General features: G+C 42.5%; 1 protein-coding gene across 7 annotated transcripts in view; it reads left to right on the top strand.

The window, feature by feature from the left end:
* The window catches only part of LOC147017069 (casein kinase I-like), a 42663-nt gene that overhangs the window by 12292 nt on the left and 12140 nt on the right, over window positions 1-18231 (top strand). For 5 of the 7 annotated variants that reach the window (XM_085846430.1, XM_085846433.1, XM_085846427.1 and 2 more), the window contains one exon: window positions 9227-9375. In XM_085846430.1, the coding sequence (XP_085702556.1) occupies window positions 9227-9375 (149 nt within the window). The remainder of the gene's footprint in view (window positions 1-9226; window positions 9376-18231) is intronic. The other 2 variants (XM_085846434.1, XM_085846431.1) reach the window with 1 other exon arrangement.

Here is an 18231-nt window from a genome sequence, read left to right as displayed (position 1 = left end):
CCACTCAAGAGTGGGGAGCAGTACTCCGACAGACTGAGGATTAAAGCTCTATAAGTGGTTATAAACTCAGGTGTGATATGGGTTTGTAAGTGGAAAGCTTTGTTAGTGGTTCAAAGCTCAGTTATGATTATAGGGATAGGTCTCTACTAATTTTGCACACCATGTTTGGGCAACATTCTTCTGTACAAAACTGTTCAAGCTCAGTCAAGTTGCTTGGGGAGCTTTGATGGACAGCAATCTTCAAGTCATGCCACAGATTTTTTCGATTGGATTTAGGTCGGGGCTCTGACTGGGCCACTCAAGGACATTTATTGGGTAGTCGATGGAGTGGAAAAAAAAAAATTTAGAATTTTTTTTTTTCGATGAAAAATTTTTTTTTTGATCTACCCTTATTTGTTGGTCTTGGTGTCGGTCTGTCTGTGTGTGTGTGTTTGTCGGGGGTTTTTGACCCCCTTCAGGGTTTTCCTTATTTTTTGGAGTAGGAGGTTACCATCACCACAAGCGAAACGAGCGTAGCTGTATCTCCGTGGTCCAGGGCCCGCCTCGGGCCCTGGAAGCCGGAGGATCCTAGATGGCTGGACAGGCATTCTAGCATGATTTCTGACATGAAATAGTTCTCATATTATCATGCTGTTCGGGTCGAAAACTCCACAAAAACAGGTGGTTAGGCCTATACTGGATGTGGTTGCGTTAACATACTGACTGACTGGTTAATTGAAATTCAGCTATACTGTATCGTTAGTTCAAGCAGCTTTTAAACAGGGTTCATTAATTTAAGGCCATGGTTTAGGGCACACAAGGTGTCTGGAAGATGGAGTATCTAAGCACTTTAAAAGAGAGGCATTTTAGCAACATTTGGGCCATACCTTAGTTCTTAATAGGGAGATGATACTGCACATGGTGGAGTACAGTGAGCAATCTGAAGTGTTACATAATAATAGTGTAGATGAACTAACATTCATTAAGGAAACCATATTCCACTTCACTTCTGTGAGTGTTCAGGGTTTGCTGTATGAATGCTGTGAGCACGAAGGATTACATTATTATAATAATGTTGGGTAAAATGTGCAAACCAAACTTTTAACACTGCAAATTCTGTATACATCAGGATCTAAAGTTTGATTGAAGTAATAGACTTATAGTGATATTATTTAATTCCAGTAATCAAAGAAGTGTGATATTTTTGATATCTATACAAAACATTCTCGGAGTTATACTCATTTTGCATTTCTGCTGTCAAACTCATATACAGGTAAACAATATTTCAATCAATCTTTAGTATTAAAATCAAGTCCTTTGGGAATCTGAGTCACTGTATATGTTTATAGAAAGAAAAATTAATTCATAAATGAGATTTCACGTTCAAAAAGTTTATTAGATATTTTTGTGCTGCAAACATACTACATCCTCAACTTTCAAAACAATGTCCAAATTTCAGGATCAAAGTAGCCATAAATTCACAGTCTATTTTCAGTTGCAAACATATCCAACATCTTTATGATATTATTCTCACAGGAATTAACAAATGACATTCTTTGTAATTGAATAATCAATGATTGAAAGTTAGTAAACTTAAAATGTATTTGGGATGAAGAAACAAATTGTATATGTTCTGTGTAAATTCTTGAAGCTGATGTTTACATTTCTGTTTAACAGTGTTTAACCTATAGTCATTTAGCAAGTTAAGCAACACAATTGGAGTTACTGTCACTATCAGATGAAATGTCTTCTACATTAAATTGTCGCACTGCTTCATTTTCAGTCAGAGGGGACAATTCTGATTCGACAGGCAAGTCATCAGTCAAGAGAATTTGGGGACATGCAAACGAAGTTGATGGTACACTAACAAGTCGTTGATTTGGGAGCTTCCATCGAGGATTTTGGCTATGCCAGTCAAGTACACATTGTTGGATAAGGAGTTCGGCATCATTTGAGCCAACTGGAGGACCATTGATTGAGATTGTTAACAAGGCATAGAGCATGTCATTTTTCATTGCTGACCTCATTCTTGACTTAATACGCTTTAGGGCGCTGGCTCCCTGTTCTGGCCATGCATTGGAAACTGGCAGAGACAAACAAATTTCTGCAAGCTCTACCAGTTTGGGGTAAAAGTGCTTGTCCTCCTGTTTCTTAGATAAGATTTGTTTACGTGCCCATTCTGTTGGTGTGAGGTTAGATTTTAACGAAAGTACTTCAGCAGGCACGTTTTTCCATGAATTTAATTCAAACTTAAAATTCTGCCACTCAGCAACAACTTTCTGCTGACCAGCTTTCTCAAAAAAATGACCATCAAGTAGGTCAATGTAATCTGCACCATACTCTGAAAATCCATGGTCATCAGCTTCAGGTACTGAAAAAAAAAAAAAAAAAAATCGGCGCTGAAGTAGGCGGCGACCTTTGACATTTTTTCTCTGAGTAGACGGCTGCGGGTCGCCGGTAACCGGCTTCTAAGGAAACCCCTGCCCTTACAGTTGTTCGATTTTGATGAAATTTGGGTGGTAGGACCAGTTTATGACCTCGTTGTGCCTCGTAGGTACTGGTTGCTAACGCCCCATTTGGTTGCCCAGCAACAGGACTTTGAAATGTTTGAAAAATCATAAAAAATTAATTTTTTCAAAAATCGGGCCACGACCGACTGTGGGCAGTACATTCAGCCATATTGTCAAAAATTTCCAGCCAGATCCTATGAAAACTGTCGGAGAAGATAGACTGAATGAACCCTGGTCAAAAACAATAAAAAAACGAAGTTCGTTATATCTCAGAGACTGAGTCAGATATACATGAAACTGGTATGGTAGGTTCATGGTATGTCCTAGTTATGTGTGAGAAAGAACCATTGCTATGGACCCCTCCGTTGCCTAGCAACGGCCAAAAAACCTCTAAATGTGGGGGTATTTTAACGAAAAAACAATCTGCAGCATTAACCCTTGAAGCTAGAATCATGAATTTTCTTGTGCTTAATCCTCAGATCATTCCCCATCAAACGGGCCCATCACGTCAGGTTATATTGTAGTCGACTACCCATGTCCGCGTACCGGCTTGTGTTTTTATTTCTCATCTGGGCAATATCTCAGGCACATTTTGAGCTCGGAAGCTGAAATTTGGACACGACGGTGAACAAGTGATTTGGCTATAAAGGGTATTTTTGATTTATTGATTAATTATTCATTTTTTTCATGAACTACTTGATTTTCAAAAGTTACAGATTCAGATGAATCATTGGTGCTTTTGGTATGCAATAAGCCAATTCACAAATAAATTAATTATTTTATGATTTTTATTTATTTTAATGACAATTAGTCAATCAATTATTGCACACCGCTCACTCCAAATCCGTCTCCATGTGCTTTAAGTATCATTTGTACACATTCACCTCAGAAATGCTCCGCTCACTCCCAATTCAGTCTCCATGTGCATACCTCAAACATACTTTTTTGCATACCTCAAACGGGACTCAAGTTGGGCTTCTTGACTACTGGCTTCCTTCTTGCCACACTACTATGCATGCCGGACTTGTGGAGTGCTTGGGATATTGTTGTCACATGCACACAGTGACCAGTCTTTGCCATAAAGGTCTGTAGCTCTTTCAAAGTTGCCATTGACCTCTTGGTGGCCTCTCTGATCAGTCTCCTCCTTGCTTGGTCATTCAGTTTGGAGGGAAGGCTAGATCTAGACAGGGTCTTGGTGGTACCATACACCTTCCACTTCTTAATGATTGTCTTGACTGTGCTCCAACAGATATTCAAGACCTTTGAAATATGTTTATACCCATCCTCTCATCTGTGCCTTTCCACAACTTTATCCTGGAGGCCTTTTGAAAGCCCCTTGGGGCTCATGGTTGAGTCTTTGCTGTGAAATGTATGACCCAGCAGTGGAAACGTATATGAACAGCTGGTTAACCTCCGCCATCTTCGAAGATGGATGGAGGTTACTGTTTTCACCCCTTTCTGTTTGTTTGTTTTTGTGTTTGTTTTTGAACAGTATTACGGAAAAACTCCTCGATGGATTTTGACGAAACTTGGTGGGGGGGCGGGAGTTAGGTATGGTCCAAGGATCATGCCATGAAATTTTGGACTTATTCCCCCCCCCAAAAAAAAAAATTAGAATTTTTTTTTTTTGCATTTCTACATGTTTTAAGTGATTTCCAACCCCCCCCAAAAAAATAAAAAATTTGTTAGAGAAAAAAAAATTTGCAACTTTTTTTTTCAACAAAATTTTGATTTCTTTTTTTTTGCATTTCTACATGTTTTCAGTGATTTCCAACCCCCCCCCCCAAAAAAAAAAATGGAGAAAAGAACTATAACTCTGTCAGCACTGTTGACATTTAATGAATAAGATATAAGGTTCACTTGAGTGACCCAGCAGTATTGGCAGCGGAGGTTTTGCACTCTCCCGAGTGCTCCCCCTCTCGTTTTATTCTGAAATAATCAGAATAACTACAATTTAACACAGGTGGAGGCCAATTAACTTGGTGTGTGGTTTTGAAGGTGGTTGGGTACACATGAGCTAATTTCTGTTATCAGGGGGGTGGACACTTATCCAACCAAGATGTGCTGGTTTTGTATTTTTAATTTATTTTCTGAAATTTTTTTTTTGTTTTCACTTGGAAGTTGGGGGTTACAATGTGTTAAAGGTGTAAAAATGCTGATTTAATGCAATTTTAATTCCAGGCTATGAGGCAACAAAATGTGAAAATGTTGGAAAGGGGTGTGGACTCTCTTTCTCTCTCTTTCTCTCTCTTTCTCTCTCTTTCTTTCTCTCTCTTTCTCTCTCTTTCTCTCTCTTTCTCTCTCTCTCTTTCTCTCTCTTTCTCTCTATTTCTCTCTCTTTCTCTCTCTCTCTCTCTCTCTCTCCCTCTTTCTCTCTCTTTCTCTCTCTTTCTCTCTCTTTCTCTCTCTTTCTCTCTCTTTCTCTCTCTTTCTCTCTCTTTCTCTCTCTTTCTCTCTCTTTCTCTCTCTTTCTCTCTCTTTCTCTCGTGTGTTTATATGTATGCATACAGTATATGTATGCAGGGGTTTCCTTATTTTTTTGGAGAAGGAGGCTACCTTTAAAAAGTAGCAGGTTACCATCACCGCGAGCAAGCGAGCGCAATTGTATGGCCAGGGTCCAGGGCCCGCATAGCGCCCTAGAAGCCGGAGGATCCTAGATGGCTGGAGATGCATTCTTGAATGATTTCTGACATGAAATAGTTCTCATATTATCATGCTGTTGGGGTGGAAAACTCCACAAAAACAGGTGGTTAGGCCTATGCTGGATGTAGTTGCATTAACATACTGACTGACTGACTGACTGGTTGACTGAAATTCAGCTATACTGTATAGTTAGTTCAAGCAGCTTTTAAACAGGGTTCATTAATTTAAGGCCATGGTTTAGGGCACACCAAGGTGTCTGGAAGATGGAGTATCTAAGCACTTTAAAAGAGAGGCATTTTAGCAACATTTCGGCCCTACCTTAGTTCTTCATAGGGAGATGATACTGCACATGGTGGAGTACAGTGAGCAATCTGAAGTCAGTGTGTTTCATAATAATAGTGTAGATGAACTCTCATTCATTAAGGAAACCATATTCCATTTCTCGGATTTCAAAACAGGGGGTGTAGAGATTTCGTGGTGACAAAAAAAAGAGAAACAACAACCGAAAAATCGGCGCTGAATTCCGCGGCGACCTTTGACATTTTTTCTCTCAGTCGACGGCTGCGGGTCGCCGGTAACCGGCTTCTTAGGAAACCCCTGTGTATGGTCGTGTTGTCGCCGTCAGCGTGTGCTCACCATCTGCTTTCGTTTCTCCAAACCGCTTCTCGCTTCGCTTCTCACCTCATGCCTCCGCTCTGATCATGGCTTTCCAAAAATGCACAAGCCCTGAACTCCCACCTCTGATTCTCTTCCAAAATCCATTCTGCCATGTGCGTTCCTCACACTGACCTCGTGTGTGTGTGTGTGTGTGTGTGTGTGTGTGTGTGTGTGTGTGTGTGTGTGTGTTCTGCTGATCTCTCGTCCTATTTGGTAGGAAGCCTTTTATGCCCTCTTCTTCTTCAGGCATCTTCCATCTAACAATCCTCCGCCTCTGGGGTGTGGCCTGCTCGCACGAAACCCTGGAAGGCAGGGCCTCTGCCTGCTCGGCACACCTCCTTGTTGTTCCTCATGGTTTTGGCGATAAAGACAGGGAAAAGTCACAGAAGGGCAATTACGTACTGGGGAAGCTTAGTCTTAAACCCCAGCTAATTGACACGACACCCCCTTGTGTGGTGACACGTATTACTTAAGCTCACAGGTTCCCTACTTGGTTGCATCGAGATGCCTCCTTCACATCCACGGACCAAGCAACTCTACACAATGCTATGTTCCCTATTAAATTATTCTATCTACCCCCACAACTGCAACAATATATACTGAAATGATTGACATCTCCTGTGCAATGCCATCTTGTCAGAAAACATGGACTGTGTTTGCTCCTTTGCTGTGCAAAATTATTTTCACACTAGGAAGGCAAACTTTACAACAAAAGAAAAAATTCCAATTCTTAATGTTAATTACATTATTGTAAAAAGATTAAATACGGCCACTTTCAACAAGCTGAACGAGTTCCATGATGTGTCACGTGAAACAGAAGTCCTGACGTAAATAATGCACAACTATTTTTCATACATGTACATGTTGTGTTGACTACTTATTTATGATCTGGCACCCAACTGTCTCTCTTCTACTTATTTATGATCTGGCACCCAACTGTCTCTCTTCTACTTATTTATGATCTGGCACCCAACTGTCTCTCTTCTACTTATTTATGATCTGGCACCCAACTGTCTCTCTTCTACTTATTTATGATCTGGCACCCAACTGTCTCTCTTCTACTTATTTATGATCTGGCACCCAACTGTCTCTCTTTTATCTTCTTCTTCTTTAAAAATAAAAAGTTATCTCGCTCCACACCATCTTCATCCTTACTACAGCGGCATCTGTTTTACGTGTGCAAACAAATGCTTTACCCTAACTGACTGAGTGCTGACTTTTGATTTGATAGTCTGATGGAAAAATAATGCACAATAACATCAATTTCAATCTGTGACTTTTGAAATTCCGTCATCCGCTCCAGAATGCTTGGTGCGCACGTGCAGAAACTTGTAAGTTTAAAATTATATTTACTATTAATCATGCTTGGGAGGAGGGGTGGGAGTTGGAGTGGGAGTTGTTTGGGCTGCTGTGAGTCGTTCTAAATATTTATTTATTTATTTATTTTATTGGTTCTGTGGCCACAAGATAAATTATTGTATTTGTGTGTTTTCACAGGAAATGGTAGTAATTTGATACCTCTCATCCATGGATATTTCTTGTATTTCTGAGAGTCTGATTTGCTTTCAGGAATTCAACAATTATGATTAATCATTTTGAAATTGTCACTCTTTTGTGTAAAAGTTTTTAAATGTATGTTTAAAATACGATTTGAATCGCAGATTTAGTGTTAGAAATGGCGGGTTACAAGTTCCCGATGATCAGAACCTATTCACTGGCAACGCATACACAGCACATGCACAAAAGGCCCCATTTAGCCTCATAAAAGTCGGATATTGTGCTTACATCTGGCGAGTGCCTTTTTGGTAATTTTTTTTTAATTAATTAATTTTTTTTGATGAGTCATTTGCTGTCTGTTACATTGTTTGCTACATCGTCTCAAAGTTGTTTCCAAATATTATCACTGTACCATTTCAGATACATTGTGGCCAGTTCCCATTTTGACCAGTATTTGCCTTGACAATAAATAAGGCCTGAGGACAAACACGACAAAGAGTTGGCCTTCACCTGGAAAAACAGCTCGCTTTTTTTTTTTTGCGGGGGGGGGGTTTCTTCCTCAGATAACTATGTCGCTTCATCGTGTGCAGCAGGATTTCATGGCATCGGTTACGATGGCGGTCTACAATATAGCACGGTTTCCAAAAATATCTTTCTCCCAGTAGCATGCCAACAATGAAAACCATCTCTGCTTTGTTGTCAACTCAACAAATCAGACATCAACAATGTCACCTTCCCAAGGCTACCTTCACATCTATATTGATCTCATCACAACATTCATAAACCTAAACTTCTATCCTGACAATGAGGTGCTACAGGGTCATTAATATGTCAACATCAAAAACCCGATGATCACATTTACCATTTACAAATTACCATTTCAATGGGTCTTTCTGCCAGTTTAGATAAATTCAAGTGTAGTGTGAGGCAAATTCAAGGGCAAAATAATCGATTGTAATATTATTTGCCATGTGTCATATCCTCTACTTAGTCAGCTGTCCCTTCCTGTTACCTGCCCAAGCTGTTTGCTTTGATCACTTTTTAAAGCATAATATCTATTGTTGGACTGGAGAACCTTGAAACTCTAAATGTGAAGTGGGAGATGAGTTTCCTTTCTCGCCTTCAACAGTCATTGTGCGCATTGTTTTTGAAAATTATAATGTAATACCATTGTATTTTACCATATTTCCCACAATATGTTTGTCTCTTTTTATCTCTCTCTTTTGTGTTTACTTCCTGTCTCTGGAGAGGGATTTTTCTCTGCCTTGATTCATGTGATTTATCTCCCTATAAAGGAGTATGGTGTATTTGGGATTAATGCAATGAAGCTCTGCAAACCAACAGCAGCAGAAATTTGGCATTTCAACATTTAATTAAATGCCCATAGCATTGCTTTCATTTGGGGAGTAGGGAGGGAGAAAGTCCCATGCTGTTTGTGTCCGTGTCTGAACCTCTTCCTGTTGTCTCCGTTCTATATGATTTTTGTATCTTCAGTTTGAGTGTAATCCTAATTTGCACGTCTTGCTTTTGTTTTGGCCATTTCCAATCGAGTGTCGAATCGGCAATACAGAATTGATGCCAAGAATACATGACATATCCCTGCAGGAAAAGTGGCAAGAGTGCTTGACGTATCATACATATCGCAATTGTAAAAATTAAACCCAAGCTACATTTGAAAGCAATTGCTATCATGTACAAGGCCTTCGGACATATGTGATTACCTTGCGAGGTGCGAGTGCACATTTGCTGCACTTACTGTGCTGTTTATATGGCTTGTGCTGCATGCCATGCATCATTGCTCCTCAAACTTTGAAATAATTTTTTTTTTTTTTTTAAATATGCTATTTACTGTTCGCATTTTGCTACCACTGATGGACCAGGGGCACTGTGTTTGTCTCATACATGTGGTGCTTATCTCCACTTGTGTACCTCACACACAGAAGGCATCCCACAAGTGTATTACTTTGGACCTTGTGGGAAGTACAACGCCATGGTGCTTGAGCTCCTTGGTCCCAGCCTCGAGGACCTGTTTGACCTTTGTGATCGCACATTTTCCCTGAAGACTGTTCTCATGATTGCCATACAGCTGGTGAGTACATGATGCAGGACTTGCAACAGATCTTTTCCAACCTTTGAAGCATCCGTCAAAATGCACTTGGAGGCCATTGTTTCTTTTGGTACGTTTGGCACGTACATTTGTAATATAATGAAAAGATGATGTGTATGACATTTGTGATGTGCACAGTTATTAAGCCTCTCCCCTGTCGCCTCCCCCAATTTCCACCGAGGGAAGGCTTATTGCTGTTATAGGGTTTGTTTCTCCAATTGGGGCCCCAAATATTTCATGCTACCATAGAGTTTAATCAACCCTGAGGAGTACTAGACCACGTTTTAGAAAATTATTATTATTATTTTTATGATTTAGTTTTCTTCCTGCACTCTCAGCACTCCTAAATTTCCAAAATGTATCAATGTCCGAGCTCTATCTCGGAGCTGGCAGGGACTTTCAGAATGAAAATTTGCAGCAATATAATGGGAATACACAGTATGCAGGGATGGCTTCATTTTTTTTTTCACCTTGACCGAATTTTTAATGTCATAAAATTATCGACATTTTAACATTCTTCACCAACATTCCATTAACGTTTGTCGATCAGAGAGAAATTGCCCTTTCTTAGATACCTTAGAGCAAGGTGCATTTAAGCTTGATCTTCATCATACACCTCATTTATTACAGGTCATCTTGCATCCCAAAGAGTACTAAACCACAATTTAGGTTTTTCTCCCCCTTTTTTTTCCTGCCAAATGTCCGAGCTGTATCTCGGAGTTGGTTGGGACTTTCGGAAAAACATTTGCATAAATAAAGGGAATATAAATTATGCGGGGTTCACACTTTTGACTATAATTTTAAGATCATGACCGAATTATAGACATTTTAACATTTTTAAACCATACCTTGACTAAGGTTATCTGATCAGAATGAAATTGCCCTCTCCAGATAGCCTAGCGCAAGGCACATTTATGCTTAATTTACATCACCCCCCTCCAGGTTAAAGGTCAAGGTAAAATGGCAGTCTGAAAAAAAGAAAATGCGTTTTTTGCCAATGCGGAGTCTCAAAATCCACTTGGCTTTCCAAGATGTTCTTGCATCATAATAGTGTACCCATGCTGAAGCTGTGCACATGATATTGTTGTGGGGCCGGGTATCGGTGGCGAGCACGACCGCTAGAGGGAGCAGTAGAGTCGGCTCCACCGAACACACTGGAATTTAGGTCGTGACCCTCAGATAAGTCCGAAAGGCATGGTCCCTTACAGGACCATGATTCGCCAATAATTCGACCGCGTGGGTTAGGGTTAATTGCCAAACGTCAATATACCTAATTACCCACGTGGCAAAGCTACCGGGGAATTCACACCCTCGAAAGACCTCGTGCGGGATCAGCCGTTACTGTGTGTAACTCGAGCGGAGGTTACTGAGGCCTGTCATTCCAAATGAACAATTTACTGCCTCGCTATTTCTCAACAGTGCTAAGTCAATGAAAGAAACACAGAAATGAGCTGGAACATTTAACAGATATTTATTTACAATAAGCAGGGAGAGACAGCAGAGTTATGCAAATAATGCACAACAAAATGCACTTAACAATTCTACTTATCAGACGGGCCCACACACAGACACACACCCCCAAAATAAATGATGGCGGTGGCCTTTATTGATACCCCCCAGCTCAGAGGGAAGGTGAGCTGGAGGTAAGATCCTGTCTTGGACCTTCCCGCTTCGTGCGGTTACACCGACTTCGAAACCACTGGTGGGACTCGCACCCACGGCCCGAAGTCCCTGGCTGCTTGGCCGCCACACTGTTTGGTCACCACCACCACGGTGAGCCACCACAAAGGACCGTAGACCTTGATCCCGCAGAACCCTCGTCGACCACCACTCTGCCGTTGCCACGTTCACCCGGTCTCCGTCCTCTCCTCTTTCTTTTTTTTTTTTTCCTTCAGATCCGAGCAATTTCTTTTCTCGGCACGCTTGCCTCCCGATTGGACGGTGGGTTGTCAGGCGACTCGTGGCGGCCTCCCGATTGGCCGGACCGAACACTCCATTTGGCTAAGGTGGAGCCAGCCTGAGGTGATAGCTTCCCTGATTGGGCAAGGGGTGGTCTGGTGGGAGGGGCAACAACCATCCTCCCACCGTGCATGTCTGAGAACCCAAACGGAACAGCCAAGGGAGCACCCTATTCTCCACCTCACCTCTGTATGTGACACGATGCACGTGGGCGATGGCGGCGATGGTGTTATGTTGTCGTTGTTGATGTAAAAACCTAGCTAAAAAGGTAACCCGTAGCGCACACATGTAATTCCCATTAGACAGAAGGGGATGGATTCTAACTGTACACATACTTATCGACATAATCCACTTTGGTACCTGAATGTTGAGTGCGCATGGTTTCCAGATTCATAACAATATTTCCTTGGTCCTTGACCAACTTTTTTCGGATTGTAACTTCATTAACAAAAAACACCTTTTTGATCATAACGTGAATAATTTTTCTCCAATTTTCATGATGTTGAGTTTTATAGATAGATTGTAGATTGGGAAATTTTTTCTTCATTTACAATTTGTCCTTAAATGTTGAAGTTCAAGGTCAAAATGGTTGTCCACAAAAAAAATCTTGCAATAATTAGATCACGTGCCAAGGGAAAATCTCGAAATACGACCATCAAAAAAAGAGGCTTACCCTTGGTGATCGTAGATATCTGGTTTTCTGTGCAGTTGCATCATGGTCATGTTTGTGAAGTTATTTCATTGCTTATGATTACCTACTTATTTAAATTTAAAATAAAAATCTGGTATTTAAATGAAATCTCATTCTCAAATGAAAGCCTCTGCTCCAACCTGACAGATCTCTCAATCCAGGCCACTGCTTGATAACCCAGACATGATCTGTTTCACAGAATCCTTCCTCCCACAGGATGTCCCTGACTCCTTTGTGTCTCCCTGGCTATTGTCTGCTTCAATTTGGTAGGCCTGTACCTCCATCCTGGCAAAGGAGTTGCAATTTACATCGATTAGTCAGTTTCTCACTAATTTTATTTATAATCCTGACCCCCAAGAGTTCCTTTTGTTGCAACTACCCTCTGCTCCCACCTCTTGTTTGTTTGTTTGTTTGTTGTATCATCCTCCAAACAGTGACAACTCTATCAACATCTCTCACCGACAACATGGACAAACTGTTAACTGACAAGACAAGTGTGTCCACACACAAGCAACTGAGTGGACACATCCTTCAAACAAGTGTGTGTCCACTCTCAGTAGAGCCAGAAAACATCTGTCCAACCTCAAGAATGAACTTTCAAATTTGTCTCTCTATATGCAAGTGGCACGTTGTTAAGTATGTCTATGTAGTATGCACCCCCTCTTAAAATGGCACCACAGTTGACTCTGCTCGTGAGAATGCAGAATGCTTCAATTCTGTGTTTGCTTCCAAATATTGTGTTCTCAACTCCTTTCTCTCTGTACCCTTCCTACCCAGCCACACCTAGCTCGTCCTGGACTCTGTCATTTGCACCTGAGAAGGTGGAGAAGTTTCTTGCATATCTCAACTCTGAGTCTGCAACTGGACCAAACAGGTTCAGCTCACGTGTTGTAAAAACTTGCTCTGCTGCTCTTGCGCATAATCATCTCTGCCCTTTAAACCCTATAATTTGCCATAGGTGATCTTCCATCTGCAACGTCATGGGATCCATCATTGCAGCTGATGACAAATCCTTCCATTTATCCAACAGCCTCATCTCAATCATCAATTCAGATTCACACCAGGTCTCCACTTTGGACATGCTGCTTCCACTCTCCCAACATTGGATGGAGGCCCTCCGTACCAGACACTAGATCAGGGCTGTCTCTCTGGATATATCTCGAGCTTTCCACGCAGTCTCAATGTAATCCTTCCATCTCCTCTCCCGTTAAGGCTGGAGTGCCCCAAAGCAGTGTTCTGGGCCCAGTTCTATTCCTAAACTTCATCAACGATCTCTGGAAAATTCTCTTTATCTATTTGCTGATGACTACAATCTGCCAGGGCATGCTGTCATCCTTTCGATAGGGAGGCAGCAGCCTCTTCCCTCTCTTAAGACCTTGATAAATTCACAAGCTGATCAAACACTTGGAATATGTATTTCAATCCTTTCAAGCCTCTCTCTGCCTCTCTCTGCCTCTCTCTCGAAGAGGACTCTCTGGCACACCCTCCCATCTACTATCTACTATCTTAACAAACCTCTTCAAGTTCAGTCACTTAAACGTTTGGGTCTCACTATCAGCTATGATCTTTCTTGGGAAAACCACATTTCAAAAGTTGGCCTCCAAAGCAATCGCTGGGCATCCTCCATTATGCAAAGTCCTTCCTTGGCATGCATTAACTCTTATCCACCTGCAATGTCTTCATCCACAGCCTGGTGGAGTACTGATCTCCCTTCTCGGTTGGCATCCTTGCCTTCCACATTGTTTAGCTTAACGCAGTGGACGTCAAGGCCTTCAAGATAATTGGAATCTCCCATGATGAATTGCCTGCAATGTGAAAGTGGTTATAGGCCCATGGACTTCACATGAAGTGGTGTCGATGGGACTATCACAGGCCTGTAGTCTGTCTTCTCCCACCTCCTTTCTGGTCTTGCACCCTAGAACTCTTTCCATACTTTGTCTCCCACTCCCCAGGTTTCTGCAGAGCACATGTGGTCTGGCAACAACCTCTTTCTGCTGAAACTCTCAAAATTCAGAATCATGGCTCACCTCCACTCTTTTGTTCCTCTTATTTTCTCACCTGTGGAACCAACTTCTACATTGTTCCCTCCAGGTCTTCAAGATGGCTGTTCACCACCATCTTAGATCATCCCCCATCCAAAACCATAATACCATAATCCTATCTACCCCCATTCGCCCTCCCAAGCCCACCTCCTTCCAGATTTCTAGTTTTTCTGACCTGAGAGTTTACGGCAGTATCTATCTTCTCCAACCCATTCGTCTTCCCCTATCCCTCATTCTTCCGCACATCCCTTGCTTGTCGAAGCCCTCTATTAATAGATTGAGATCGGGGGAGTGCTCGTCACACTCCACATGTTTCGATTTACCCGCCAATCGCATCACGTGCCTTTTGGTTGAATGGTTTGCATTAGCGAGAATTTTTTGCCAGCTTCATCAGGCACAATAGAGCCGATTTAAAAAAAATTATATATATATATATATATATATATATATATATATATATATATATATATATATATATATATATATTTACGGTTGTGGGGGGGTAGATGGAGGGATTTCATCGGAAAGTTAAGATTGAATAGAGATGTATGTTCCGTGGACGTGCAGGAGGCATCTCGATGTAATTAAGTAGGGAGACTGTGAGCTTCAGTGTTGCATGTCACCACACACACGGGGATTAGTTAGCGATTATGGATAAATTCCTACGTTTTTGCATTTACAAGCGAGCCAGGCGTGCAGAGCAGGTAGAGGCCCCGCCTTCCCGGTTTTTGTGTGAGCAAGCCACACCCTGGAGGTGAGACACTTGTTCAGTGTGAAGTCAAGGAAGCGAGGATGTTGTTGGTTTGGTTGGACAAGTTTGGAGTGAAGGATGCACGTGGTCGAGAGAGAACGTAACTTGAAGATTGTCTGTAAGAACAGGGCATTACAACTGGCTTTACTTTGGTGCATGAAGAAGACTGCACGCTTCTCGTATTCGTGCTGAGGCGAATTGGCTCGCATACTGCGCAAGACATTGGCTCTTGGTTGGGTCGTGAGAGACAGACCCCAGAGCCTCGTGTGAAAAACAGCGGGTCGGTAAGGATGATCGACGCCCGAAGCAGCTGCATGGGGTCTCAGCCTTGGTGTTGAATACCGCTCACAAATTGCCCAACGTGTGTTTTCCCGTTGCGAGAGAGCAGCTGGTTGCCATTTTTTGTACTTACACAAACCTAGATGGTATAGCCAACTACACACCTTAGGCTATATGGTATAGCCTATTGCTCCTCGGCTACAAACCTGTATAGCATGTTACTGTTCTGAATACTGTAGACAATTGTAACACTCATCCAAGATCGACGGAAGATGCGTTAGCTTTACCTTTGTGCTGTTCATGACGGCCATGTGTGTTGTTAGCGGCTGCTTACAATCTTCTCTCGCATTGATTATAGAAAGGTGAATAAATAGCGTTTGGATTGTATAAATAATCATTGCATCAATGTTATAATTTACAAATGAAGAAACGAGCGCCTGTCAGTTGCGTGATATATTTTCGGAACAGTGTGAATGGTTTAGCAACATAAAAAGCTTCACTAAAACTAATTTGTTTTCTTTTTGACTGTAACAACGATTTATTCGTGGAATTTTTAAACTCGAAGGTAATTTACTTGCTCGAAGGTAAACGTGTGAAAATAGGGGTGTTTTAGGATGTGAGGTCAACATTGGGTCAGGTTGAACGCTGATTTTCTTGAATCCCGATTTAGTGCAACCCCGCTTTTTTCACGATGAAATTTTATGGACCTCAACGATCCTGTTATAACGGGGCCACACTAGTTAATTATCATTATCAAGTATTATGTACTGTACAAAATTGTATGTGCTATACTGTACTTTTATATGACTGGAAGTGCTACGACATCACTAGGCGATAGGAATTTTACAGCTCCATTGTAATCTTATGGGACCACCGTCGTTGACCGAAACGTCGTAATGCGGTGCATGACTATATATATATATATATATATATATATATATATATATATATATATATATATATATATATATATATATATATATATATATATATATATATATATATAATATATATATAATATATATATATATATATATATATATTGTCATTCTTCCATTGATTCAGCATTTTCCGAATCCAAGTTTAGCAGGGACTTTATTCCCAATGATCCGTTCCTTTTAGCCGGTTCGTCCTTGGCGGTGTCGCTCGGCTGCATCCGATCTGGTAGAGTGATCCGGTTCGGATAAGGCATACTGAGGGCATGTTCCCCGGTAATTAAATCACGTGATTAATTAGGTAACCTGATTAACCCATAGACGGGAGGACCCCAGGTCACACGGTTGAATTATTGGCGTCCACGGTCGGTTAAGCGACCCGCCACCTCACGGAATTATCCATGTGCGACGGCCTACAATTCCGGGGAGCCTAGTGGGAAATGAGATAGCTTCCCCCACCGAGTTGACTACTCACCCGACCCCCCCCCCCCGGCTCGCAACAATATGTGTATGTATGTATGTATGTGTGTGTGTGTGTGTGTATGTATGTATATATATATATATATATATATATATGTATATATATATATATATATGTATATATATATGTATATATATATATATATATATATATATATATATATATGTATATATATATATATATATATATATATATATATATATATATATATATATATATTGTTGCGGATTCGCGCCCGCCGGCGTGCTGACGGCCACGTAACTCGAATCGCGGCACGTCGCCCACCGGACGGACAATCCAGTCGTGACCCTCTCGGACTAACGCCGGGAACCAGTCACGGGTGGACCTTTCGGTCTCACCGCGATCGAGCCAATCAGCCCCCGCGTGGGATAGGGTTGCTCGCCAAACTCGACCTACCTAAGTACCCACACGGAGGGTAGACCGGGCGATCGCACCTCGCCGCAGGTCGACTTCGGACACGGGCCACTTAAGCGACCCGTTCCGTACTATCGGGATAACCGAGCGGTGTTATCGTCGGCCTCGACGGTTCGATTAATTATCGGGCGTATTCAGCCCACTACCAACCCTTTACGTGAAGCAAGATGAGGATTCAATGAAAGAAATGACGAAGCGAAGCGGGAAACAGTTCAACACAAAGCACATTTATTCGCGATGAACGGAAAGCACACATATTCAATTCCACCAAAAGCACATAGAAAAGAAGAAGAAACAATGCAATTTTACACAAAAAGCAAATGCGACAATGCAGATCTAATACCGATTACGCGAGCACACGGCAACACTTATACAATTTTACTTCACAGACGGCGCCGACAACACATATCCAAAACCAAGAAAAAGAAAAGAGAACCCTCAAGGATGAGGCGGGCCTGAGGCCGAGACCGGGTCGGGCCTACCCGTCTGGTGATGAGACGCGGAGCGGCGATGGTGCCTCAACTCCGCGGGCCTCGCGGGCAGTGTCTGGTAGGGGGTGGGAAAGGGGCCCCCTTGGTCGCACTATCTCAGCGCGGGGGGGAACAGGAGGGGGTTGCTGATGCTCGGGGAAAGGAGGATTTCTACTCTGCCTCGAGTCCCGCGACGAGCGTCTCCACCTCGACCAGGTCGCGCCGTCGGCCTCCCTGGTGTGCAGCTCCCGGCACGACGCGAGCACCCCCTCGTCTGCCCTCGCCGCCTCTCCACAGCTCCGTCCTCTTCGCTCCGACTCCAACGCACACGACGACGACCAACTCCTTCTTCTTGCTTCTTCTTCCCAACTCCACCGACTGCGAAGTCTTAACTCTCTCGACTTGCGAACGCGGTCGCTTATATAAGCCCCGTGGCTTCGCTCTCTCATCTTTGACCCCCTCCCTTCGACCTTTCACCTCGCTCCCCAATGGCCCGAGAAAAAGTGGGCGTGAATGCTTTTTGATCCATAAATTTGCAAAAAGCGACCGCCCTCCAACGCCCTGGAGGCGGGGCCAAATCGCCCCTCGCTCACCGATTGGACGGAACAAAAGTGGGCGTGTGTCGTTTTTGATCCGTTTTTGGAGCTGAAAATCCGTGGTTTTGTACACGCTGTTCGGCGCGCGCCCTGCACGAGTCCAACACCGGTACCCACAAGCGGCGCAAGAACGGTGGCGATGCGACTGTTGCGAGGTGTGACGTGAAGCGGCGCCGCGGTGGGTGGTTGATGTTGTGGT

The sequence above is a fragment of the Eptatretus burgeri genome, chromosome 11, assembly GCF_056783735.1.
Source record: "Eptatretus burgeri isolate ZD-2024b chromosome 11, Ebu_testis_v1, whole genome shotgun sequence".
Classification (NCBI taxonomy): domain Eukaryota; kingdom Metazoa; phylum Chordata; class Myxini; order Myxiniformes; family Myxinidae; genus Eptatretus; species Eptatretus burgeri.
This window is presented reverse-complemented; position numbering and strand designations above follow the sequence as displayed.